Here is a 27,608-nt window from a genome sequence, read left to right as displayed (position 1 = left end):
GGCTTTTTTCTTTTTGCTTATGTGGTGCTGAGGAATCGAACCCAGGGCCTCGGGCATGCAAGGCAAGTGCTCTACCACTGAGCCACCTTCCCAGCCCATCCCCCCCAGCTTTAAAATATATTACTTTAGCCTATTTCAGTAGCTGATTCTGAGCAGCTAAATACATAGAGTTGCTTTGTACTGTGTCCTTCTGTGAAAAAAAAAAAAAATTTCCAAGCTTGAAGGAAATCTACTTTAGGAAAAGGTCCTATCTCAGGGAGGTCCTATGGCTCCTATGTTTTATCTGACATACTTTGTATCAGCATGTCAACCAGCCTTTATGAACAGGCCTCTCTCTCCCTTATTTCACACAGCCAACCACCCAAGCCCCAAAACTCTGCAAGGCAGTGGTAGTGGGAAGACAGCTCTTCAGTAATCATCTGTCTAGACGTGACCTTGGGTCAAATATTGAGAATTAGGAGAAGGGGACATAGTTAAAAACAGTCTCGAGTTACAGATAGGACTGGTGGACCTTTAGCTCTGTCTTTGTCTCTGGAGCAAAAGGGATAGTGTGTAGGTTTTGGCTGTTATTCTTGTTTTCTTCAGGATGGTAAGATGGCTGCCATGGCCTCTTGGAGGGGCAGTTATACCTTCAGTCACAAAATGCTTGTCAGTGAGTCTTGTTTTTTCCTGGAGCCCAAGGGGGTTAGAGGATGACTGCAGGGAAAAACTCAGTTCACAAAGCACAGGTGCAAGAGGGAGACTGGACTGAGCGCCCAGCTCTTAGTCAATTCTCAGGCCCAGCAAATACAGCCTTTAAATTGCCTTTTTGTGTGTGTGTGTGTGTGTGTGTATGGGGGGGGAGGGGTCATAAGTCTTGAACTCTGGGCCCGGGCTCTGTCCCTCAGCTCTTCAGCTCAAGGCAAGCACTCTACCACTTGAGCCTCAGTGCCACTTCCACTTTTCTGGTGGTTTATTGGAGATAAGAGTCTCATGGAGGAAGTGGCGCTGTTGCTTAAGTGGTAGAGCCCTCGCCTTGAGCTGAAGAGCTGAGGGACAGTGCCCAGGCCCAGAGTTCAAGCTCCATGACTGACAAAAATTTAAAAAAAAAAGGGCTGGGAAGGTGGCTCAGTGGTAGAGCGCTTGCCTTGAGCTGAAGAGCTGAGGGACAGCGCCCAGGCCCAGAGTTCAGGCCCTAAGACCGGACCCAAAAAAATAAATAAGAGAGTCTCATGGACTTTCCTGCCCAGGCTGGCTTTGAACTGAGATTCTCAGATCTCAGCCTCCTGAGTGGCTAGGATTACAGATGTGAGCCACCAGTACCTGGCTTTAAATTACCTCTTACAATCTGACCTTCCTTAGACTCTTTTTTCTTCTTTTTTGTGCTGGTCCTGGGTTTTGAACTCAAGGCCTGGATACTGTCCCTTGGCTTTTTCATTCAAGGTTGGTGCTTTACCCACTTTAGCCACAGCTCCACTTCTGGCCTTTGGTGGTTCATTGGAGATAAAATAAACCACTTCCAGAAGTGGCACTGTAGCTCAAGTGGTAGAGCGCTCACCTTGAGCTGAAGAGCTGAGGGACAGCGCTCAGACCCAGAGTTCAAGCCCCAGGACCCACCAAAAAAAAAGTCTCCTAGCCCAGGCCCAGAGTTCAAACCTCATGACCGACCAAAAAAAAAAGTCTCCTATCCTTTTCTTCCTGAGCTGGCTTCGAACTACAATCCTCAGATCTTGGCCTCTTGAGTAGCCAGGATGATAGGTGTGAGCCACCAGCATCCAGCAAGAGACTCATAATTTTGTGGGCCTCCTGTGCACATGTGCATAATTAAAATATGTTTCTCTTGTGAATCTGTCTTATATCAATTTAATTCTCATCCCAGCCATAGGTCTAGAAAGTAGAAGATAGCCATTTCCACCTCCCCTCCCTTCCTTTCAGAAATGTAATGGATTTTTAATTCAATTAATTAGTTGATACCACTAAACTACTTTTAACATTTTAATTAAACAAAATCTTAAATATTTCCTCATTGTCATGATTGTCTGAAGGGTGCAGGGCTGGCACTAGGGCTTGAACTCAAGGCCTGGGCGCTGTCCCTGAGCTTCTGTGCTCAAGGCTAGGTTCTAACATTTGAACCACAGCTCCACTTCTTGCTTTTTCGTGTTTAGTTAGAGATAAGGGTCTCATGCATGGACTTTCCTGCCTGGGTTGGCTTTGAACCGTGAACCAAAGATCTCAGCCTTCTGAGCAGCTGGGATTACAGTCATATGAACCACAGGGCACCTAGCTCTCATTGTCTTTTAACACCTCATTTCTTCTTGCCTCCTTCCCCTTTTTCCCCTAAAAACCTGGCCACAAGGAAGCACAAGGACAAAGTTGATTGACCAGGTGTAGGGAGCTGTTCCATGAGAAGTTTTCAGTAATGGATAGTAACACACAACTGTCAGGCTGGACGCTGGTGCTCAAGCCTATAATCCTGAGGAGGCTGAGATCTGAGGGTCACAGTTTGAACCCAGTCCAGGCAGGAAAATCCATGAAACTCTTCTCTCCAATTAATCACAGAAAAAGCTGGAAGTGGAACTATGACTCAAGTGGTAGAGCACTGCTAGCAAAAAGAAGCTCAGCTCAGAGGAGAACCCGGCCCTGAGTTCAAGCCTCCGGACTGGCAAAAAAAAAAAAAAAAAAAGACAGTTGTCAGGCACTGGTGGCTTATCCCATAATCCAGTTACTCAGGAGGCTGAGATCTGAGGATTGAGGTTCAAAGTGATAGAGCATCAGCCTTGAGCAGAAAAAGTCAAATGAGAGCCCAAAGCCCTAAATTCAAGCCCTAGTACGCACTCTCCACCCTCCCACCCCCCACCCCGCCCAGCTGCCAGTTAGTTCCTTTCTATACCAGTCTAGCTCCACCCAGAGGCAGGAAGCCAGGCCTTTGACTTTGACATCCTTGCTGGCCCCCTCAGCACATTTCCTCCCTACCCCCACCCAGGCACTTCCTCTTTTCACGGAGGAAAGGACTGAAGGACAACTCAATGTTACAACACCCAGGGAACAGATGGTATTCATGGTGGGAATCATAGAAAGTTACACTCATGCAATGACTTCCAGTTCTTGGAAGAAGGGCTCTCTCTTCTCTATGCCATTCTTGGCAGCCCCTGTATAATCCAGCTGGGAATCTGGGAAGGACAGGACCCATCAGGGACCAGGAACATCTTGCTGGGAGCAGAAATTACCCTGGAGGGACAGCAGACTCCTCAGGACACCATGACTTGTTTATCCTGACCGGTCATGACCGCAGAACAACTTCTCCAAACCCTCTTCCTAAGCAAGGACTGAGACAGTGATCAGCCAGGACATACTGTGACAATGAATATTCAATAATTATGCATTTCTAGGAGCCTGGTACTCATGCCTGTAATCCTACTCAGGAGGTTGAGATCTTGAGGATCACAGTTCAAAACTGCTGGGAAAGGAAAGGCTGTGAGACTCAGCCCCAATGATCCAGGAAAAAGCCAGAAGTGGAGCTGTGGCTCGTGGTAGAGCACTAGCTTTGAGCGCAAAAGCTCAGGGTCAGCATCCAGGTGTTGAGTTGAAGCTCCAGGACTGGTGTGCACAGGCGCATGCCCATACACACAAAGATTCTCCCTCTTCCTCCTCCTCCTCCCACAGGGCCACCTCCCCCATCCTTCTCTGGGTATTCCCTTGCCCCTCCAGCAAGTGTCCACCCAAACTGTGTGTATGTGGTACCAGGGCTTGATTTCACTGTCTCACACGTGTTCAGCTTGTTTTCTTAGCTGGCTCTCTACCATTTGAGTCATATCTCTAGCCCGGTCTTGTGTATTGATACTGGGGCTTGAACTCAAGGAGTTGCATTTCTACTTAGCTTGCTCCCTCTCAAGGTTAGCTAGCCCTCTATCACTTGAGACACAACTCTTTTTTTTTTTTTTTTTTTATTAATCGGACATAAGAGTCCTGTGGGACTTTTATCCCCAGGCTAGCTTTGAACAGAAATGCTCAGATCTCAACTTTCTTAATGGCTGAGATTACAGGTGTGAGCCACTGGTGCCTTAGCTTAGATAACATCTTTATGACTGAAACTCCCTGGAAGGAAAGGATCAGAGCCCTGTGAGACCCTCCCACCCCCACAAGGAAGACAATCACCTATAATGATGCTGTACCTCTGAGCAGGAGGAATGGGAATCGTGGGAACCAGACTGATCCCCTCCAGTGAAGACAGATAACCAGATAATGATCAGCAGGTTGCACTTTGCTTGGAACCCACTGTTTAATAATTAAACACACCTTACCCCACCCCTACTCAATTTACTCTGAGCTGGCATCTCTACTTGAAAGATGTACTCACCCGTTCACTTTGCCTTTTCCCATACTATGAAGTCTTTCTGTCCTTCACTATCAATCATGTGTGTGTGTGTATGTGCCAGTCCTGGGTCCTGAACTCAAGGCCTGAGTGCTGTTTCTTAGCTTTAGTGGGATTTTTGTTTTTTTGTTGATAGTGGGGCTTGAACTCTGGGCCTGGGCGCTATCCCTGCGCTCTTCAGCACAAGGCAAGCGCTCTACTGCTTGAGCCACAATGCCACTTCCAGTTTTCTAGTGGTTTATTGGAGATAAGAGTCTCATGGAGTTTCCTGCCTGGGCTGGCTTTGAACCATGATCCTCAGATCTCAGCCAGAATCACAGGCGTGAGCAACCAGTGCCCAGCTTGTGTGTTTTGTTTTCCTTAGGGCCAGTGTTCTAATTGGAGATGAGTTCCATAGACATTCCTTCCCAGGCTGACTTTGAACCTCGATCCTCAGATAGCAGACTCCCACGTAGCTGGGATTACAGCCGTGAGCCATCAGCACCTGGCTGGCACATCTCTGGCATATTGGACAAATGGTCTGACCCAGAAATACAATCCATTGGTTTTGAGTCTCTGGCCTATAATTATTTCACGTCTCCCTAGTGGTGCCAATATCTGCAGCCCACACTTCAGATGATCAAAAGTATCCTGGTCTCTGGACACCAAACCACACCATCTTGCTCTAGTCTATTGTGGATTTTGTCACTGCCCAATGGGTTTTGGGGAAGATGAGAGCCAGCTCACTGGTGAGGGCTTTGTGCCTCTCAACATAGGGACTTGCCCACTTCCTTCTGGTCATGTCCTGTAGACTCTTTCCCTTAGTAGGCACTCTAAGCTTCAGCCAAAACCTGGCACAGGGAGACAGCAGATTTGGAAATCAGGAGCTGGGTGTAACAGTGCATACCTGTAATCCCAGCAGTGAGGATTCTTCAGCAAGAGGGTGGTGAAGTTTGAGGCAAGCCTGTGCTACCTACCAAGACCCTAACTACTCCTCTTAAAAAGACCAAAAGAGGGGCTGGGAATATGGCTCAGTGATAGAGTGTTAGCCTAGCATGCATGAAGCCCTGGGTTCAATTCCTCAGTACCACATACACAGAAAAAGCCAGAAGTAGTACTATGGTTCAAATAGTAGAATGCTAGCCTGGAGCAAGTGAAGCTCAAGACAGTGTCCAAGCCCTGAGTTCAAGCCCCAGGACTGGCAACAACAACAACAAAAAGACCAAAGAGTTGGCTCATGCCTGTAAATCCCACTCAGGAGCCTGAGATCTGAAGATCCTGGTTTGAAGCCAGCCCAGAGAAGTTCATGAGACTCATCTCCAATTAACCACTCAAAAATCAGAAATGGTGTTGTGGCTCAAGTGGTAGAGTACTAGCCTTGAGCACAAAGAGGCTCAGGGATAACACCCAATCACCAAGATCAAACCCCACCACCACCAACAATAACAAAAAGACCAAAAGGTGAAAGTAGATCCCAGTCCCCCAGAAGTCTGTAACTGTCAGAGATACCTCCCCCAGAGCCCATGACCAGTTTGTACCTCTAACATGACAATACTCACCCAGTCCAGGAAGTAGAGATCACATTCCCTTATTAGGGGTCCCAGCCACACCTCACCTCAGGCCTCAACATCTAGGCATGTAACTGCCTGCTGCTTTTGGGGAAGGGAGCCATTAACTCCCATTTCCTTCCTGCCCTCGAATCATGACCACAGAACTCTTTCGCTAGCTTAGAAACCAGGCTGCCTTGGGCTTACTGTACCATTACCCCAACAGCTTCTATCTAGGCCTCCATGGTGACTAGATGGGGCAATCAGTCTAGACAGACAGGTGTTTGCTCCCTGGAGGTCTGGTGGTTCTCCCTGGAGACCAGGGTACTCTTTCCCCAGTGACCAGGGTACTCTTTTCCCAGTGGCCAGCAACTACCCAGATCCCACATTACAGTCATGGACACGCCCACAGCCAGTTTTCTTCTTTTATTGGGAAGGGGACATGGAGTGGGCAGCAGTGTGACAACCCCTGGCCAGACCCATGATGATCCCGGCCAGGGTGACCAGCGCCACAGTGGCCAGGCCTAAGCCCAGCGCCATGGAGGGATGAGCAGGAGAGGTGGAACCCTCCACATCGTAGTCCCCAGTCTTCCCCAGGAAGATCAGCGGCCCCAAAGTGACATCAGCCTCATCTGTCACTGTGGAGGGAACAGGACACACGAATGGGACACAGGAAGGTCACTTGGTTTTAAAAAGGAAAAAAATAGTCCTAGAGCCAGGAGTTCATGCCTATATTCCAAGCTACTCAGGAAGCAGAGATCTCAGAATTGAAGCTCAAAGCCAGCCTGGGCAGACAGAGCTGGATTTTTCTTATTGGAAAAAAGTCTCACAGAAGTAGTGTGGCTCAAATAGAGCATTAGCTAAGGGCTAGTGCCCAGCCGAGTTTAAGCCCCAGTTCTAACATCAACACACACACACATACACATACATTAGGTAAACACATCACTACCCAATGGTAGCTAGCTCAATATGGAGCCCAGACTGGCCCCAAAGTCTGTCCTTAAGCTTCCTAAATGCTGGGGTTTTAAATGTGACCGCCACACCCAGCTTGGAAAGTTGTGATTCCCTCAGCAGGAATTCAGTTATGGTTCTGTAGGTCCGTTCTCCTATGCTTTGTCAAGGACAGCAGACAGACCACCCCCTCTCCTGGGGAAGAGATACAGACCCTCCAGATTGAAATGTGTGTGCCAGTCCTGACTTGAACCCAGGTCCAGAGTGCTGTCCCTTAGTGTTTTTGCTCAAAGATGCTCTACCACTTGAGCCACAGCTCTATTTTTGGCTTTTTTGGTGATGAATTGGGGATTAAGAGTCTCAGATTTTCCTGCCTGGGTATCTGTCAACTGCCCTGCTCAGATCTCAAGCCTCCTGAATAGCTAGGATTACAGGTGTGAGCCACTGGCACCTAGCTTCAACATTTCTATTACATTCATTAAGTATACTCCCTTGGTAAACAGCCTTAAGGAGACACAAAAGGAAGGAACGACACCTTAAGTAACAGCAAGTGCCCTGGAACCAGAGAAAGGAAGGCAGTCACTAGCTCAGTGTGTGACCTACTGTGTCTGCGCTTCCTCGAAGCCACATCGGGTGCCTGGGTCCACCTATGGTTCATGCCTCTGGATTGGTCTGGCCTGCTACAATTACCAGTGTCACAGCATTTGCAGATGTCTGCGGCACCCTCTACTGGTGACCAGCTGAAAGGAAAAGATAGGAAGCTTAGCGTTACAAATAAATCCTCTCAGACTGGACTCCACCCAGAAGGCTCTGTTCCCCTCACCTGTTGGCAGACTTGTTGAAAGAACAGGCTTTGTTCATTGGATCTGGGGCTTGGTTGGCTGGAGCAACCTTTAGGTGGCAGGTGATGTATATCTGAAAGAAATTAGCTGTCAGGGGTCTGAGTTCTAGGCTGTGCCAATAAGCCACTGTGGTACTGAGGACTGAACCCAACACTTCAGGCTTGTGCATTTTTGTGTTTAGTTTTTTAAGATCTCAAACATTTGCCCTGGGTCAGGCACCAGTACCCCACATCTGTAATCCAGGAAGCTGTGATATGAGGATCAAGATACAAAGCCAGCCCCAGCAGAAATGTCTGTTGAGACTTTTTAATCTCCACTTAACTGGATCCTTATACCTATACTTCTTTGTTGGATTATAGGCATGTACACCCTTGCCAGGCCAACAAGCTAGTTATCAACTCTTAGCACTTTAGAGCTCCCTCTCCAAGATGATCCAGGAGCCGACTTGCTCTAAAAGTTGGCAGAATAAGTCAGAAAACTTCTCAGCCTAGACTGGAGCCATCATCTTTGTGGGTTTTTGTGTTTTTTTTTGGTTGGTCATGGGCTTGAACTCTTTTGCTCAAGGCTGAGCTCTTTTGCTCAAGGCTAGCATTCTACCACTTTAATCAGCTCCACTTCTTGTTTTCTGGTGGTTAATTGGAGATAAGAGTCTCAGGGACGGGGCTGGGAAGGTAGCTCAGTGGTAGAGTGCTTGCCTTGCATGCATGAGGCCCTGGGTTCAATTCCTCAGCACCACATAAGCAGAATAAAAAAGAAAAAAAGTCTCAGGGACTTTCCTGCCCAGGATTGGGCTTGAACCATGATCCTCAGATCTCAGCCTCCTGAATAGGATGACAGGTGTGAGCCACCAGGGCCCAGAATCTTTGTGGTTCTTTCCCAGACTTTCTCAGTCTTTTGGGAATGCTCAGCTCTGAGCCCCAAAATCTGTCTCCCTGCTGTCCCCTCCCCTGCTCCAGGTGACCAACGTGTATGATAATCTTTCTAGCAGGCTAAGACCACTTACCACTTGACTAGCTCACAAATTCTTCAGTGATGTAGTTGCTGGGGACATGGGCCTGTCCCTTTTGTGACCTGAGATCCTTGGAGACAGATGTTTCCTACTAATTCCTCTAAAGTTTCTACTTGAGATGTTGTGGGTAGCTTTCCTGAGCTTCAATATCTCTTTTTTTTTTTTGGTCCGGTTGTGGGGCCTGAACTCTGGGCCTGAGCACTGTCCCTCAGCTCTTCAGCTCAAAGCTAGTGCCCTACCACTTGAGCCACAGCGCCACTTCCAGTTTTTTTTCTTTTTGCTTATGTGGTGCTGAGGAATCGAACCCAGGGCCTCAGGCATGCAAGGCAAGTGCTCTACCACTGAGCCAACTTCCCAGCCCAGCTTCAATATCTTCTTGGCATATGTTGGGTTTTTTGGACTGGTACTGGGGATTGAACCCAGGACCTAGACACTGTCCCTTAGATTTTTCAATCCAGGTTATCTTGACTGCTTGAGACACTTCCAATCGCAGCTTTTTTGGTGGCTAATTGGAGACTAAAGAGTCTTGTGGGCCGGGTGCCTGTAATTTCAGGAGACTGAAATCTGAGGATTGCGGTTCAAAGCCAGCCTCAGCCTCAGCAGGAAAGTCAGTGAGACTCTATCTTCAATAAACCACCAAAAAACTGAAGTGGCGCTGTGGCTCAAGTAGTAGAGTGCTCTCCTTTAGCTGAAGAGCTGAGGGACAACACTCAGGCCCAGAATTCAAGCCCCATGACCGACAAAAAAAAGTCTTGCAGACTTTCCTGCCTGAGCTAGCTTTGAACTGCAATGCTCAGATCTTAACTTCTTGAGTAGCTAGGGGTACAGGTGTGAGCCACTGGCACCCAACTTGGCATATGCTTTTTCTACCCTGATAAGCTGGGTTCCCTGCCTCACTGGCCCACCCTCAGCCTCTGGGAAATGCTGCTTGACCCTAATTTATCAAGATGAGCTCCTGCTGGAATGAATGGCTTGAAATCAACCATCTGCATGATTTTTTGTCGGCAGTGGGGCTTGAACTCTGGGCCTGAGCACTGACCCTCAGCTCTTTAGCGCTCTACCACTTGAACCATGGCGTCACTTCCAGTTTTCTGGTGGTTTATTGGAGATAAGAGTTTCATTGACTTTCCTACCCAGGCTGGCTTTAAACGGAGATAGATTGTCAGCCTCCTGAGGGGCTAGGATTACAGGTGTGAGCCACTGGCACCCGGCCATCTACATGATTTTTTTTCCCTCCAGTCATGGGGCCTGAACTCTGGACCTGGGCACTGTCCCTCAGCTCTTCAGCTCAAGGATAGTGCTCTACCACTTGAGCCACAGCGTCACTTCTAGCTTTTTCTGCTTATGTGGTGCTGAGGAAACGAACCCAGGGCATGCAAGGCAAGTACTCTACCACTGAGCCACCTTCCCAGCCCCTGCATGATTCTTAATACCTTCCACAGAGCACCTGGGGTCAGAGCCCCAGGTCAGTTTGACCTGGTCCATCTCAGAGTTCCCCCAGACAGAACTTGTTGACATCTCCTGGTTCATCAGTAGAAGGCATGGAGATCCTTCCACCTTCTAGCCTTGACCCTTGACTGCCCCCTAGTGGCCAAGTGCACCAGCAGAAAAACCATTTCAGAACTGAAGCCCTGGAATTCAGCCTGAGTTTCCCATACTTCCCGCAACCTATCCATGCATCTGTTCTAAAAACAAGAGCAAGGCCTTCCTGGAGAGCCTTTAGAGTTACTCTTCCAGGAAGAGAACAACTTTTTGTACTTAGCTTCCTCTTGGCACATTCTCCTGGTTCTAATTGGGAAGGTCCCAAAGTGGTTTCCCCATAGTTTTGTGTGTGTCCAAGTCCTGGGGCTTGAACTCAGGGCCTGGGAACTGTCCCTGAGGTTTTTCACTCTAGGCTAGTGCCCTACCACTTGAGCTATACCTCCACTTCTGCCTTTTTGCTGGTTAATTGGAGACAAGAAAGGGTCTTACAGACTTTCCTGCCCAGGCTGGCTTCAAATTGCAATCCTCAGATCTCTTCCTCTTACCCATGTGTTAGAGGACTTTGGGCCTCATTAACTATGGTTTCATTGCTTAGAAGGCCTAAGAACAGAGCTAAATGTTATTTTTTTATCCTTAAACTTTTTTGTGAAAATACCATACAACATGGTCTCCCTGATAAGTGGATGCTAAATCCAAAATGTTAGGTGATACGACAAAATTAACAGGACTTAAGAAACAAAGAACTTCCACTCATCTGGTCGAACCACTACTAAATATCCCCATGCTGCTAATCACATGTATGGTGTATATGTGTACACCGTTATATGTTACAGACCGTGATAGACAATTTGCTCCAGGAAAGTTAGAATGAACTTGTGATTTTAAATGAGCATCATTATTCCACAATACTGTGAAATTTGGGAAATTATGTAATCACTTAATCACAATTTAAAAAAAAAAGAACCTCTGGGGAAGGTAGAGAGGGAAGGGATGGTAGGGGGAAAACAATGGAGGGGGTAACAATGCTCAATAGGAAGTGTACTCATTACCTTGCTCATGTAACTGTAACCCTCTGTATAGTATCTTCACAATTAAAAAAAAGAAAATACCATACAGAGGGGTTACAATTACATGGGCAAGACAGTGAGTACATTTCATATCAAGCATTGTAGCCTCCTCCTTTGTTTCCCCTTCCCATCCCTTCTCCTTTCCATCCCCCACCCCCAAGCTAAATGTTATTTAAGGAGAGCTCTAAGGACATTATTAACCCTGACCCAGAATCCAGCAGTATTCCAGGTTATTTGAGTCATGATGTTACCGTGTTCCTGGAGTCGTTGGCAAAGTGGAACACATCTACGGTGAACTGGAGAATCTCGGGGCCAGGTCTGGGGACTTGAAATGAAGAGGAGCCGCCAAAGACACCATCCACCAAGCAGCTGGGAAGGCAACAGGTGGGGAGAGAGGGTGGAGAATTGGGTTAAGAGGCTAGGGACAGAGGCTACCCGGCTGTCTATAGTGAAAAGCTCCCTGGAAAAGGGGCCAGGCCTCACCCATGGAAGCCCACGAGGACGTGGAAAGGAGAGGAGCTCCAGTCTGGTGTAGCAGTAGCCACGCAATAGTCCACAAACAATTGCAGGGGAAAATGGCTGTTCGTGTGAACTTCTGCCTGGAGATGGGCCACCTCGCCCAGGTAGAAGGTGGGGGATGGCTTCTCAGCGCTCCAGTTTGCTGGGGAACAAAGCTAGGAATTAAAGAGACTGATGGGGGAGCGGGCGGTCCTCACCTCCCCCATTCTCTCAACTCTCAACTTACCCTGCATCACCCGCAGAGAGAAGATCAGCCTCTCCTCCGAGGACACTGTGGTCCAGAAGGGCACCCAGGTGGGCAAGATGCCATGACTGCTCACATTGCCTTGCCTAGGAGAAAAGCCAGGGGACACCTCAGCTAGGCCCACAGTATTGGGGGGATCCCCTTGTTTCTGTAGTTCTAGGGATTGAACCATATGCCAGCTCAGTGCTCTACCCCTTGAGCTCCACCCCCATTCCAGGTATCCTTTCTACCCCCTTTAGTCTTAACCATGGCCACATGAACTAAGAAAGCACTAGAAGCCTGAGGCTGACCCTTAACCCTCCTGAATTTCTTCACCTGAGGGCAGCCCAGCCATCCCAACTGGGAAGCCATGTGGCTCCAGGAATGGAGACAAGAATAACCTGAAACCACAAGCTTAGTCTGGAGACTAAGCGAGGTCTGTTCCCTGTGAACCTTGCCCTGGAGGTTTACTTGCATGAGGTTTACTGCACATGGTATGGAGAGAAGAGTTATAGTCAGGTTATCCTCCAGACATGGAGACACATTTTTTTTTCCTTTGTTGCCCAGGTTCTGGTCTGAACTCCTAGGCTCAAGCAATTCTATCTCAGCTTCCTGAGTAACTGGAACTACAAGTGTGCACCACCAGGTCTGGCCTCAGCCTTTAGCCTCATCTCCAGTTAACTCACTTTGTTTGCTTTGTTAACAGAGATAAGAGTCTCAATGGACTTTCCTGTCTGGACTCCTCAAACCCCAATCCTCAGATCTCAGCCTCCTGGGTAGCTAGGAGTACAGGCGTGAGCCACTGGCACCTGGCTTTGATAGAGGGCCAGTGCTGGCCTACTCTGGTCTGGAGGCAGTGGGGGGCGGGGGCGGGAGGAAGGGTGTCTTTGGTATGGAATAATGATTCAGCTCGACCCCAGAATCCCCCACCACCATGTGAGCTGAGGGCCATAACTTTGACTCCCTAGAGTCAAGGATCACACCCACCCGTCCTGCAGGGAACTGACCGGGGGTAGCGGCACTTGATGGGGACCTGTGCTCGGCTGGTCCTCAGGATGGACAGGTTTCCCACGGGGCTGGGATCGTGCAGCAGGAAAGTGCTGTACACCAGAGCATCATCTGTCACCTGAAGAAAGGCGACAGTTAACTGCTATTGCCCTCACCTGCAGCTTCAGGCTTTGTCCAGCCCCATGGTGGGCAGGAGGTGGGGGTGCTTACAGTTCACCAGGAAAACAAAGCTTTGAAACTCCAACCTGCCCTGTGGCTGGCTGGTAAGGAAGGGCTGAGCAGGTGTCTTTGCCTGTTGGCCTCTTCCATTTCTTTCAGTCCTGAGGCTGGAAGTCTGGGCCTCAAGCTCTTACTTGGCTTTGTTGTGTAAGGCTAGTGCTCTACACAACTCGGCTTCCATGATTTAATTAGAAATAAGTGGCTCAGGGACTTTTCTGCCCTGGGCTGGCATCAAATCACAATCCTCAGGTCTCAGCCTCCTGAGTAGCTAGGATTACAGGTGTGCGCTACTGGCGCCTGGCTCCCCAACCCAAGTTCTGCCCACCCCACCCCCCCTGCCAATCTCCAGCCCTACTGACAGTAGCTACCTCCCACATCTTCCCCTCTGAAACAGGAAGTCCCCCCAAGACAAGCACCCCTCCCCCAACCTGTATGCTGTTGCCACATTCATGCAGTCCAGCTTCGAATCTGACCACTTCACTGTCCAGGGAGACCAGGGGCTGACAGCCCTCAGGGCCCAGGCTGAGGTCAGCGGGCTGCACCAGCTTTCCTGTACCAAAAAGGTCTCTGCTGACCGTCACCACCATCTGAGCCTCCAGACATTCCACCGCCACGGGCTCAGGGGACCCAGGCTGGGAAAGCAAGACAGGGTAGGGGCAGCACCGCTCTGGGGCTCCCCAGAGCAGGAGGCAAAGCAAGAGCCCGTAGCTCAGCCCCATAGTACCGACAGGATAGCTCAGACAGAGGAGAAAGAAGCCTGCTGTCTTATACCCCAGGGCAGGCGGGGGTGGGGCACTCTTCCACCTGGGCCCCTAGCTACATCCTGGCTGGTGGAGGGAGGGGGGCAAGTGGCCCCCAGTGGAGCCCATCACCAGCCACACCTGGGGAACTTCATGCACCTGCAGGCCCTCAGCCCTCTCCCAAACCCACAATGAGAATCTGCTAGGTGGCTTCAGAGACCTCCAAGGTGATTTGGATTCACAGTAAAGTTTATAGGGGAAGCCTGATAGGTCCTAAATGTTCACCCCTTTCCTGTATACATTTGGGGCAGGAGAGCCTCAAATGTATACAGGGATGCTCACAGCCTAGCCAGGGAGCTAATAGCTCTCACCTGTCTGTGGGGTGACACAGAAAGATGCCAGGATTCAATATGGGATGGCAGGGAGTTCATGCTAATGCAGCAGGAGGCAGCAATTAAGAAGCAAGGGATTGTGTGGCCCCTGCCCAATTATAAGGATCACTTGAATACTCCATAGGTCATATGGCTCAATTCCTGCAAGTCAGATTCAAATTAAACTTAATGAATTCAGTTTTTGTTTCATTTCTTGGGGCAATACCAGGATTTGAGCTTACGGTCTCAGGCTTGCTTGGCTTGCTTCTGTTCATGGCTCTACCACTTAAGCCATACCTCCAGCTCAGCTCTTTGCTGATTATTTTGCAGATGGAGTCCGGAAGACTTTTCTTCACTTGCCAGCTTTGCATTCTTCAGATTTTAGCCTCCTGAGGAGCTAGCATTACAGCAATGAGTAATTGGCACTTGGAGCATGCGCTCTCCCTCCCTCCCTCTCTCCCTCTCCCTCTCTACATTTTTTGTAACAGCACTGGTGCTTGCACTCAGGGCCTCTCACCTCCAAACTCCAAACAGCTTTTTCTCTCAGGCTGGTGCTCTACTATTTGAGCCATACCTCCAATTCTGGCTTTTTGCTGGTTAACTGAGATAAGTCTCATAGCTTTGGCTGCCCAGGCTAGCTTTGAACTTTGATCTTTTGATCCCTGTGTAGCTAGGATAACAGATATGAGCACCCATGGTACCCAGTTTATTTATTTTTTAGATAGGGCCTTATTATGTAGACCAGGTTGGTCTCAAACTCACCATCCTCATGTCTTAGCCTCCCAAGCACTGAGATTAGATTTTTACCTCCACACCAGCCACACTTGGCTTTATGTGCGTGACATTGGGGATCAACTGCAGGACCCTGGGCTAACTTTGGTTTCAGTACAAATATCCAGAGATAAAGGCTTCTGTTGAATACATCAGAGGGACAAATGGCTCCATGGAGCACTTGAACTGGAGGGAGGAGGAGGGGAGGTTTTCTCAGGCAGAGGCTTGTGTGTGACCCAGGCATGGACAGGCACTGACCATCCTGGGAGATGCTCAGATGCTAGGAGTTTCACCTCTGTCCCTTGGGGTGAGTTGCTGCTTTGGAGGGGAGGGGCCAGAGTCCAAATTTATCTTCGGGGGCTGGGAAGGTCGCTCAGTGGTAGAGCACTTGCCTTGCATGCTCAAGGCCCTGGGTTCAATTCCTCAGCACCACATAAGAAAAAAGAAAAAAGCCGGAAGTGGCGCTGTGGCTCAAGTGGTAGAGCGCTAGCCTTGAGCTGAAGAGCTGAGGGACAGTGCCCAGGCCCAGAGTTCAGGCCCCACGATCAGACCCAAAAAAAAAAACAACCAAATTTATCTTCGGACTCCTGGACACTGTTCTGAGCCTCTTTGTGCTCAAGGCTAGCACTCTACCACTTCAGCTACAGCCCCACTTCCGGCTTTTTCTGTTTATGTGGTACTGAGGAATTGAACCCAGGGCTTCATGCATGCTAGGCAAGCATTCTACCACTAAGCCACGTTCCCAGCCTATCCATACACTCTTTATCTCCAAGTAACCACCAAAGAGCTGGAACTGAAGGTGTGGCTCAAGTGCCACCAAGGGCATCTAAGCAGATATATGGTCTGGTAAGCTGAGGCACTGGGGATACAAGTCAAGGGTTTACTGCAAGCCGGGCGCTGGTGGCTTACAACTGTAATCCTAGCTACTCAGAAGGCTAAGATCTGAGAATCACAGTTTGAAGCCAGCCCAGGCAGAAAGGTTCCTGGGAGTGAGACTCTTATCTCCAATTAGCCACTTGAAATCTGGAACTGGAACTGTGGCACAAGTAGTACAGTTCTAGCCTTGAGCACAGAGGCTCAGGGACAGTGCCCAGGCTCTGAGTTCAAGCCCCACAACCAACAAAAATATAGGAGTCTACTACAACAATCCTGGCAGGACTTGTTGAAGGACTGAGTATGGCTGAAGCACTTTCACGTGCCTGCTCTGTGTGGGGCCTGGGTGAAGAAACTCAGGAAGGGTACAATTAAAACGTTAATTATGTTTAATCCCTTTCTCCCTTCCTCCTCCTCTTCCTACCTTAGCTTTCTGAGTGCTGGGATTGCAGCTATGTATGTACCAACATATCCAACTGATAATATTTATTTAATTAGGATTTGTTTTGTTTTTGCTGATCCTGGGGCTTGAAGTCAGGACCTGGACACTCTCCCTTACCTTTTTTGTTCAAAGGCAGCACTATCACTTGAGCCACAGCGCTACTTCTGGCTTTTTTTTTTTTTTTTTGTCGGTCGTGGGACTTGAACTATGGGCGTGGGCGCTGTCCCTCAGCTCTTCAGCTCAAGGCGAGCGCTCTACCACTTGAGCGACAGTACCACTTCCGGTTTTCTGGTGGTTTATTGGAGATAGGAGTCTCACAGTCTCTCCTGCCCAGGCTGGCTTTGAACCACGATCCTCAGATCTCAGCCTCCTGAGTAGCTAGGATTACAGGCGTGAGCCACCAGCACCCGGCAACTTCTGGCTATTTTTTGCTTATGTGGTGCTGGAATCAAACCCAGGCCTCCTGCATGCTTAGCAAGTATTCTACCAAAGATGCTCCTGCCCCAGCCTCCTAAGTGCAGGAGTTACAGACCTGCCCTACCACTACTGGTGTCATTTTTTTTTTTTTGGGTCCGGTCGTGGGGCCTGAACTCTGGGCTTGGGCGCTGTCCCTCAGCTCTTCAGCTCAAGGCTAGCGCCCTACCACTTGAGCCACAGCGCCACTTCCGGCTTTTTTCTTTTTGCTTATGCGGTGCTAAGGAATGGAACCCAGGGCCTCATGCATGCAAGGCAAGCGCTCTACCACTGAGCCACCTTCCCAGCCCTGGTGTCATTTATTATTATTTATTTGTGTGTATATGCTGAGATCAAACCCAGGGCCTTGCAACTCACTAGTCAAGTACTCTGCCTGCCATTGAGCCACATCCTCAGCCTTGTTTGTGGGCTTTTATTTTAAAACATTGACCTGTTTTGCTCTTGTGAAACAACTGAGACCTTTAAACAAATCAGCTGGCCACTGGTGACTTACACCTGTAATCTTAGCTACCCAGAAGGCTGAGATCTGAGGATCACAATTCAAAGCCAGCCTAGGGATGAAAGTCCATGAGACTTTTTTTTCCCAGTGGTGTGTCTTGAACTAAGGGCCTGGATGCTGTCTCTGAGCTCTTTCCCTCAAGGCTTGCACTCTACCACTTAAGTCATAACATTACTTCTGGTTTTCTGGTGGCTAATTGGAGATAAAGAGTCTCACAGGCTTTCTGCTGAGGGTGGCTTTGAACCATGATCCTCAGATTTCAGCCTTCTGAGTAGCTAGGTTTATAGGAGTGAGCCACCAACATCCAGCTCCATAAAACTTTTTTTTTTTGGCCAGTCCTGAGATTTGAACTCAGGGCCAGGGCTCTTTCCCTGAGCCTCACTGTGCTCAAGGCTAGAACTCTACCACTTCAGCCACAGCACCACTTCCAGCTTTTTCTGTTTATGTAGTACTGAGGAATCAAATCCAGGGCTTCCTGCATGCTAGGCAAGCATCTACCACTAAGCCAATTCCCAGCCTATCCAATTAACCACCAAAGAGCTGGAACTGGAGGTGTGGCTCTTGTGGTAGCACATCTGCCTTGAGCAAAAAAGCTAAAGAAGTACTCAGGGCCCTAAGTTCAAGTCCCAGTATTGGTCCATGAGAAAATACTAGGAGCTGGGGAATGAGGTTTGGTGGTAGATCACTTGCCTAGCCTGTGCAAGGCCTTAGGTTCAATTCCTGTGCAGGAGAAAGAAGAAGGGAAGGAAGGAAGGAAGGAAGGAAGGAAGGAAGGAAGGAAGGAAGGAAGGAAGGAAAGGAGGGAGGGAAGGAGGGAGGGAGGGAGGGAGGGAGGGAGAAGATGGGAAATGCTGGGATGCTGAGGGCCACCTCTCCTGGAACACCTCCCAGCCCCCAGGTGAGATGAGGTCAGAGATGAGGTGAGTTCCACCAATATCAGGGTTGTCCCAGTAGATCAACCAGGCCTCCTTAGAAAAGATGGAGACAAGGGCTGGGAAGGTGGCTCAGCAGTAGTGTGTTTGCCTTGAATGCATGAGGCCCTGGGTTCGATTCCTCAGCACCACATAAGCAGAAAAATAAAAAGCCGGAAGTGGTGCTGTGGCTCAAGTGGTAGAGCGCTTGCCTTGAGCTGAAGAGCTCAGGGACAGCGCCCAGGCCTAGAGTTCAGGCCCCACGACAAAAAAAGAAAGAAAAGAAAGAAAAACAAAAGATGGAGACAAGATGGGCACTCAGCTTGTGATCCTAGCTACTCAGGAGGCTGAGATATGAGGATCGCCGTTCAAAGCCAGCCCGAACAGGAAAGTCTGTGAGACTCTTATCTCCAATAAACCACTCCGAAAATGGGAAGTGGCGCTGTGGCTCAAGTGGTAGAGCACTGACCTTGAGCTGAAGAGCTGAGGGACAGGGCTCAGGCCCAGAGTTCAAGCCCCACGACCGACCAAAATAAAGGAAAAGAATAGGAAAGAGAAGAAAAAGATGGGTTTTCTGTAACCTTTTCAAAGGCTTTTCTGTAACCTGAGCCTTGGAGTGAGAAGAGGAAGGGTTGCCCGTCCTTGCAAGGCCACGCCCCTCACTGGCTACGCCCCGGGAGACCACGCCCCCGTGGCTCCTCCTCCAACTAGGTGCCCTTCCTGGGGCAGCTCCCGCGGTTCAGGCCACCTCCAAAGCGCCTAAGGTCGTGCGGGGACAGGCTGGGCCCACCAGCCATCTCCATGGACCTTGTCTATGCCCCCCTTCCAGCTTTGGAAAGACACGGAGAGAGGTCTGCATTGATTTACACTTGGGGGGGTCCTTCCCCTCCTAAACTGTCCAAGGTAAGGAGCTTGGATTGACTGGAGAAGAATAGAAGGAGCCCAGAACAATACACCCCCAAGGTATGACTCCTTCACTTTTGCTAGTTTGTGTGTGTGTGTGTGTGTGTGTGAGAGAGAGAGAGAGAGAGGGTGAGAGAGAGAGAGAGAGGGTAAGAGAGGGGAAAGAGAGAGAGAGAGAGAGAGAGAGAGAGAGAGGGAGGGAGGGAGGGAGGGCTAGATAGAGCCTGCAGTTTTGTTACTGGTCAGCAGTAAAGAATTGTCTTTAGGAAGTGACGCTGTGGCTCAAGCGGTAGAGCGTTCGCCTTGAGCTGAAGAGCACAGGGACAGCACCCAAACCCAGAGTTCAAGCCCCACAACTGACAAAAAAAAAAAATTGTCTTTAGACAATTTAGAGACATGTTTAACTCCCTTCTGTGATTCTACAACAAAAATTTAGTCATTCAACACACATTTCCCAAGGAACTTATTCCAGATACCACTACTAAAGATCTGGTCCTGCCTTTGCCGGTCCACAGTGCAAATGGGGGTGGACAGGAATACCCCCACACTAATAGTGGGCTAGACACTGGGCAAAATCTTTGTTGTTGCTATTGATGTTGTTCCAGTCCTGGGGCTTGAACTCAGGGTGTTTCTGTTCTTTTCACTCAAGTCTGGATGTTCTACCACTTGAGGCACACTCCACTTCTGGGTTTTTTGGGTGATTAATGGGAGATAAGAGTTTCACAGACTTTCCTGCCTAGGCTGGCTTTGAACTGCAGTCCTTAGATCTCAGCTACCTGAGCAGCTAGGATTACAGGCCTGAGCCACCGACTCTCTGTTTGCTTTGAGCAAAATCTTTGATAAACATTAACAACAGTGGTTTTTAGGAGGCAAGAGCATGGCTAAACTTATTTTATAGAGATGAGTGGGATCTGGAAAGTTCTATCCACACTGCTTACCATCCAACAGGTACTTCCAGGAAGGATAGGGATTACCTAGGGATTGTGGGCACAGCTCATCTTAACCAATATTGCCAGAGTAGGAGGCAGGAGCAGGCTGGAAGAATGCACTCAGAGTGAGGATGCTAGGGGGGGGTGTCTTTAAGGCCCCTGGAGAGCTCTGGGGAGCATTGGGACTTGAAGTGGGGAGCACTGGGCTTGAAGTTCATGAAAGACAGTCTCAGGATCTTTCTCCTGCTCCTGGGCTGCAGTGAGGGCACCTGAGGATTTCTGGAAGATTCTTTGGAAGCTGTCTGTCTCCCTGTTCCCAGGATAGGCACTGGTCAAGCCTGGGGGTGCAGAACCCCAAATGCCTTTAGCCACAGGTGGCGTGGGAGGTAGACAACTGTGTCTCCCCACCAGCAGAGAGGGGCCTGAGCTTGTTTCCCTCCTTCTCAACAGTTCTCCATTCCCATCGCCCAGCTGTCCCCGGTCCAGGCAGAGAGACAAAAGGGGTTTGTTCCACTGGCCCCCACGAATGGAGTGTTGAAAATCTCATGTCTGCAGCCAGATAGACTTTCACTCCCCACTCCAATCCTGACTGCCAGTATGCCAAGGTGAAGGAAAAGCCAGGGTAAATGGGAGCTGTGGGTGAGGACAGATCCTCTTAGGAGGGACATCGTGCCTGGGTACCTCCCTCTTCATCCATGCCACCCAGCCCATCCTCCTGCTATGTCTGTGCTCAGAGGGACTTAGAGGCAGCTACATGCCCCTCCCACATACCCACACCTCCCCCAGAAGCCCCTGCAGCCAGCTGGGCCTCTCATTGGTATTTGTGTCTGTCCTTTCCCGGTGCTGAGTTTTATGAGTCACATCAGCTTCAGGACCAGCCTCCATTCCATCTGACCCCCAACCAACCAGTCCATCAAACGAATACCCAGTATCACCCTCCTCTCAAGTCTGAAAGGAAAGGGGATGGGGGTGGGAGGGGTATCGAGGGGCAGACACTGAAATGCTGATTGTGTTTTCTGTTTATTTTTTGTGCCTGTCCCAGAGCTTGAACTCAGGAGCTGGGCCCTGTCACTGAGCTGTTTTTGCTCAAAGTTAGTACTCTAACATTTGAGCCACTGTACCACTTCTGGCTTTTGGCTGGTTAATTGGAGATAAGAGTCTCATAGACTTACCTGCCCAGGCTGACTTCAAACTGGGATCCTCAGATTTCAGCCTCCAGAATAACTAGGATTATAAGAGAGAGCCACTAGCACCTGGCCAAAAAAAATTTTTTTTAAATCTTGGGGTTGAGAGTGTGACTCAGTGGCAGAGTACCTAACATATGAGAAACTCTGTGTTCAACCCCCAGGACCACAAAAAAAAAAAAAAAGTAACAAGCCAGGTACCGGTGGCTCAAGCTTCTAATTCTAACTACTCAGCAGGCTGAGGTCTGAGTATTTCAGGGCAGGAAAGTCATGAGACTCTCATCTCTAATGGACCACCAGAAAACCTGAAGTGGCATTGTGGCTCTAAGTAGTAGAGGCTAACTTTGAGCAAAAGAGCTCAGGGACAGCGCCCAGGCCCTGAGTTCAAGCCTCATGACTAAAACAATAAACAATAAGTAAAGTCACTATGAGTGTCACTATAAGCTGGCACCCACAATCCCAGACATTTGGGAGATACAAATTGGAAGGACCAAGGTTTGAGGCCAGGATGGAAAAAGGTTATCAATACTCTGTCTCAACAAACAAATCAGGCATGCAGCCCTGGAGGATAAAATGAGCCCTTGTCCAGGCCATGGCTGTACCCAGCCTGTTTGACTTCATCTCTAACCCATCACCTTCACTGTGTCTAGACTCCAGCAAAACCTAACCTCTCCTTCCTTCCTCCCTCCCTCCCTCCCTTCCTTCCTTGCTTTCTTGTTTCTTTCCTTCCTTCCTTCCTTCTTCCCATAGTGCTGGGGGATGGAGCTCTGTAAGTTCTCAGCCACAGAGCCACATCCATCCATCCTCGCATCACCCATAGCAACCAGCTGTGGTCCTGCCCTTGTTTCCACTAGGAATGTCAGCCCAAGTAGGAATATCCTTTTCCCCTGAAGCTGACCCTCTCACTGGAAGTAAATGGTGGCCATCTTGAATTCCAGATGTTCCAGCTGTGACTTTTTCCCAGCCTCTTGATGGGACCACTTGAAAGACCATCCACCAGCTGGGTGCAGCAGGAAGCTGAAATGTCCTTCGGTCCACAGCTGGATGAGAGGAGTGGAGGGTGGAGGCCTGGGAATGAGAGCGCTGCCCCTCCACCTCTGCCACCTCTTCCCCTCTCCCCAGCTCTGTCCTTCCTCTTCTTCCTGCCTCTGGGTGAGTGCTCCCAGCCAGCCCCTACCACTTCTCTTTCTGGCTCTGTTTCCCCAGTTGTCCAAGGATGGACAGAGGCAGGGGAGGAGAGAGGGTGTGAATGAACTGGATCCTGACAGTCTTTCCAGCTCAGAAAGAGCTTCAGTTTGAGCCGGGCGCCAGTGGCTCACGCCTGTAATCCTAGCTACTCAGGAGGCTGAGATCTGAGAATCGCGGTTCAAAGCCAGCCCGGGCAGGAAAGACCGTGAGACTCCTATCTCCAATAAACCACTAGAAAACTGGAAGTGGCGCTGTAGCTCAAGTGGTAGAGCGCTCGCCTTGAGCTGAAGAGCTGAGGGACAGCGCCCAGGCCCAGAGTTCAAGCCCCATGACCGACAAAAAAAAAAACAAAAAACAAAGAGCTTCAGTTTGAGACATGGACCACTCGAGTGGTAACAACTAAGAGCTGGCAGTCAACAGTCACTGGAAACAGGGAAGGAGGGAAAGGGATGGGCTCACCATCCCTGCTGGAAATGCAGCTGGGAGAATCAATGACATTAGATGACTGAAAGCCAGATGTGGTATTGCCTATCTGTAATCCTGGCTCCTTGGGAGGCAGAGGCAGGAGGATCACAAATCCCTGAGATCATCCTCAGAGTCACAAGGAATAAACAAAATAAGGCTGGTCAGAAGATACTAGAAGGCTTTGTGGAGAGAACTCAGTGGTTGAGATTGCCACAATCTTTAAGGGACATAGCCATAGAGTTAGACGGGCAGGACTACATCTCAGGCAAGCATATTTGGGGGTGGCCTGTGGAGACTAATGGAATAGTCCCAGAAAGAGGTGATAAGGCTTTGGAAAAGCAGGAGTCCAAGAGGAGGGGATGATGGAGGAGTGGGGAAAGAGGATGATGGAGGGAGGAGCAGAGGAGGGGATGATGGAGGAGGGGATGATGGAGGAGGGGATGATGGAGGGGATGATGGAGGAGGGGACTGAGGAGGGGATGATGGAGGAGGGGATAATGGAGGAGGGGACTGAGGAGGGATGATGGAGGAGGGGATGATGGAGGGGATGATGGAGGATTGGGGAAAGAGGATGATGGAGGAGGGGATGATGGAGGAGGGGATGATGGAGGAGGGGACTGAGGAGGGGATGATGGAGGAGGGGATGATGGAGGAGGGGATGATGGAGGAGGGGATGATGGAGGAGGGAGAGGGGTGGGAATAATGGATGGGGGAGAAGGAGGGGATAGATTGAGGAGGGGACCAAGGCAGGGATGATAGAGTAGGGAGAGGGGGGGAATGATAGAGTGATAGAAGAAGGGACCAAGGTGGGGATGATGGAGAAGGGAGAAGACCATGTTCTGGGGGCCAGGCAGCCAGAGGATGCTCTTCCTCACTGTTTCAGCCAGTGCCCTCCAGACCAGTCTACTGTCCTTTCCAGGTAGGTACCACGCCTCCCTTCCTTGACCTCACCTACCCCAGGTATTCAGAACCTCAGGCAGAAGACCTGGGGCACTAACCTGCTCCCAGAGAGTCTAGATGCCTCTATGTCTAGCATTTCCCAGCCTCCCAGTCTCACGGAGGGATGGACCCCAAAGTTCCTGGCATAGTGGGCACCCTGTAGCTTGGGCCCCCTGCTCCCCGCTGGTGGCCAGCTGGACCCTCTTTGCAGAGTTGAGGCTGGTGGGGGGCCCGAGCCGCTGTCGGGGGCGCCTGGAGGTCCTGCATGGAGGTTCTTGGGGCAGCGTCTGCGACGACGATTGGGATGTGGTGGATGCCAATGTGGTGTGCCGTCAGCTGGGCTGTGGTCTGGCACTGCCCGTGCCTCGCCCCCTCGCCTTCGGCCAGGGCTGGGGCCCCATCCTTCTGGACAACGTGGAGTGCCGCGGGCAGGAAGCTGCGCTGAGCGAGTGTGGCAGCCGAGGCTGGGGCATCCACAATTGTTTCCACTATGAAGACGTGGCCGTCCTGTGCGATGGTGAGCCAAGGACTGGGGCCCATTAGGATAAGGCATCAGGGCTGTCGGCTAGACAGAGGAAGGGACTTCCTGGTGTTCAACATGTTCCATGAAGACAGAGCTAGAAGCTACTACATTGGCTGGTGCCAATGGGAAGTGCCTAGGCTGGGTCCCCTGGCTTCTTGTTCTGGCTCATTGTGCAACCATGGACAGAAAGAAAACTAGTCAGGCGCTGGTGGCTCATGCCTGTCATCCTAGCTACTCAGGAGGCTGAGATCTGAGGATCTTGGTTCAAGGACAGTCCAAACAGAAGAGTCTATAAGACTCATCTCCAATAACCAGAAAAAAAAATCGTTGTAGTCACAGTGGCCAAATGTGTTTCTGGGCATAGAAGTGGTTCTAGTTTTCAAGCTTGCAGCATTCATAACAACATAATCATATCTCCATCCTAGAGTTTCTGATTCTACAGGTCTGGATCAGGGCCTGAGATTTTGCCTTTCTTTTTTTTTTTTTTTTGCCAGTCCTGGGGCTTGAACTCAGGGCCTGGGCACTGTCCCTCAGCTTCTTTTTCTTTTCTTTTATTTATTTATTTTTGTTAGTCATGGGGCTTGAACTCTGGTCTTGGGCGCTATCCCTCAGCTCTTCAGCTCAAGGTGAGTACTCTACCACTTGAGCCACAGCGCCACTTCCGGTTTTCTAGTGGTTTATTGGAGATAAGAGTCTCACAGTCTCGGTGGGAAGGTGGCTCAGTGGTAAGAGTGCTTGCCTAGCATGCATGAGGCCTTGGGTTTGATTCCTCAGCACCACATACACAGAAAAAGCTGAAAGTGACACTGTGGCTCAAGTGGTAGATTGCTAGCCTTGAGCTGAAGAGCTGAGGGACAGTGCTCAGGCCCAGAGTTCAAGCCCCACAACAGACAAAAAAAAAAAACAGAGTCTCACAGTCTTTCATGCCCAGGCTGGCTTTGAACCATGATCCTTAGATCTCAGCCTCCTGAGTAGCTAGGATTACAAGTATGAGCCACCGGTGCCCAGCTGTCCCTGACTTTCTTGTGCTCAAGGCTAGCACTCTACTATTTGAGCCACAGTGTCACTTTTTCTGTTTATGTTGTACTGAGGAATTGAACCCAAGGCTTCATGAATGCTAGGCAAGCATTCTACCTCTAAGCCACATTCCCACCCCAGTTTTTGGCTTTTTTTTTTTTTTTGCCAGTCATAGGGCCTGAACTCTGGATCTGGGCGCTGTCCCTCAGCTCTTCAGCTCAAGGCTAGCACTCTATCACTGAAGCCACAGCACCACTTCCAGCTTTTTCTGCTTATGTGGTGCTGAGGAATGGAACCCAGGGCTTCATGCATGCAAGGCAAGCACTATAAAATTAAGCCACATTACCAGCCCAGTGAGACTCTTCTCTCCAATTTACCACCTAAAAACTAGAGGTCTATAGCTCAAAGAGGTACAGCACTAGCCTTGAGCAAAAACAAACTCAGGGACAACACTCAGGCTCTGAGTTCAAGCCCCACAATTGATTAAAAAAAAAGAGTTTAGAAGCGAGGTATAGCACTAGCCTTGAGCAAAAACAAACTCAGGGACCACACTCAGGCTCTGAGTTCAAGCCCCACAATTGATTAAAAAAAAAAAAAGAGTTTAGAATCGAGGTATGGTGGTGCATACCTGTAATCCCAGCTCTTTGGAGGCTAAAGTAGGAAGGTCTCAGGTTTCAGGCCAGCTTGGGCTACATAGCAACAACTTGTCTCACTAAAACAAAACAAAACAAAAAAGGATTTGGGTGGCCCTTTCTGCTATCATATTCCTCCCTGGGTTCTTCTGGGTTCTTGGCTTTGACCAGTCATGTGAAGAGAGACACTGGAGTCAGGCTCCTTAGAAGTGACCACGCCCCTCATTTGCATGAAGAGGACGGAGAATCAATCAAAAGATCCTGTATCCTTCCTCCCACCCTGCTTCCTCCTCAGAATTCTTGTCCACCCAGCCGCCAATGAGGAAGGCATTAACCAGTAGCACGCCCACTACAGCTCCTCAGAACGGGAAAGGTAAGAAAGAGTAGTGTGTGACACTACCTGGGTTTTTATGAGTCTCCCACACTTTAGCGGGTGAGAACAGATTACAAATTGAAGGCTAGACAGAGTAAGCAAGGTGTGATGGTGTGTGTGAGGTGAGTGTGTGGTGGTGGTGGTAAAAATCCAATGGGAGAATGGGGAATGCAAGGTCCTTTTACTGAGGGACAGTTAAGGGACAGTTAAGGCAAAGGAACCCAGCAAAGAAAAGAATATCCCAACCTTCATGAACGAGAACTTAGCCTGGTGCTGATGGTTTATGCTTACAAGTCTAATGACTCAGGAGGCTGAGATCTGAGATCTGATCAAAGCCAGGAAAGTCTGTGAGGCCCTTATCTCCAATTAACCACCAAAATGCAAAAAGTGGTGTTGTGGCTCAAGTTGTAGAGTGCCAGCCTTGAAGGAAAAAGCTCAGGGATAGTGCCCAGGCCCTGAGTTCAAGCCCCAGTACTCTCACACTCCATCCCTCCTTTCCTCCCCCGCCCCTCACACATACACACATACACATTAAGGAGGGCTTCAGGGAGGGGAAAGGTTTTCATTGGGCAGAAGTAAGTGAGCAAGCAGAGCAGGGGCACGAACTGGTTTTAGGCTGGCAGGGCTGGGGTGAGGAGGGCTGGTTTTAGGCAGAAGTGTCACAGTCGAAGCCTTGAGATCCCTCAAACCATACTCCTCCCCCTGGCCTGAGGAGGCTCAGCTGTGGGTGAGGGGCAATCAGCAGCCCCCGCCCCCACCCCACCCGAGTTCTGAGTCCTGGAGCACAGAACTGCATGCATGGGCATGGCCTAGGCACCTAGGCTGGAGTGGCAGATCCCGGTGGGATCGGACCCTTGCTCTCTGCCTGCCTTCACCAGGGGAGGGCAGCGTGCGCCTGGTGGGGGGCGCCGGCCCATGCCAGGGAAGAGTGGAGATCCTGCACGGCGGCCTGTGGGGCACCGTGTGTGATGACGACTGGGGACTGCCGGATGCCGCCGTGGTCTGCCGCCAGCTGGGCTGCGGGGCGGCCTTGGCTGCCACCACCAACGCCTTCTTCGGCTACGGCACGGGGCACATCCTGCTGGACAACGTGCACTGCGAGGGTGGTGAGCCCCGCCTGGCTGCCTGCCTGAGCCTGGGCTGGGGCGTGCACAACTGTGGCCACCACGAGGATGCA

General features: G+C 50.0%; 2 protein-coding genes across 2 annotated transcripts in view; one reads left to right on the top strand and one right to left on the bottom strand.

The window, feature by feature from the left end:
- Nucleotides 1-6,303: 6,303 nt before the first annotated feature.
- Zp3 (zona pellucida glycoprotein 3 (sperm receptor)) lies at nt 6,304-13,916 on the bottom strand. Its single transcript, XM_013031741.1, has 8 exons — nt 13,626-13,916; nt 12,978-13,096; nt 11,974-12,077; nt 11,712-11,889; nt 11,480-11,597; nt 7,652-7,743; nt 7,432-7,568; nt 6,304-6,515 (listed from the first exon to the last, which is right to left on the bottom strand). The coding sequence occupies exons 1-8, from the start codon at nt 13,914-13,916 to the stop codon at nt 6,304-6,306; spliced, it is 1,251 nt and encodes a 416-aa protein (XP_012887195.1).
- Nucleotides 13,917-19,063: 5,147 nt separating this feature from the next.
- Nucleotides 19,064-27,608, top strand: part of Ssc4d (scavenger receptor cysteine rich family, 4 domains) — a 35,358-nt gene continuing 26,813 nt past the window's right edge. The window contains exons 1-6 of the mRNA XM_013031707.1: nt 19,064-19,241; nt 22,233-22,446; nt 23,831-23,866; nt 24,098-24,403; nt 26,354-26,431; nt 27,310-27,605. Of these exons, the coding sequence (XP_012887161.1) occupies nt 22,266-22,446; nt 23,831-23,866; nt 24,098-24,403; nt 26,354-26,431; nt 27,310-27,605 (897 nt within the window). The 5' untranslated portion in view covers nt 19,064-19,241; nt 22,233-22,265. The remainder of the gene's footprint in view (nt 19,242-22,232; nt 22,447-23,830; nt 23,867-24,097; nt 24,404-26,353; nt 26,432-27,309; nt 27,606-27,608) is intronic.

The sequence above is a fragment of the Dipodomys ordii genome, unplaced genomic scaffold (genome assembly GCF_000151885.1).
Source record: "Dipodomys ordii isolate 6190 unplaced genomic scaffold, Dord_2.0 Scaffold143, whole genome shotgun sequence".
In the NCBI taxonomy this organism is placed as follows: domain Eukaryota; kingdom Metazoa; phylum Chordata; class Mammalia; order Rodentia; family Heteromyidae; genus Dipodomys; species Dipodomys ordii.
This window is presented reverse-complemented; position numbering and strand designations above follow the sequence as displayed.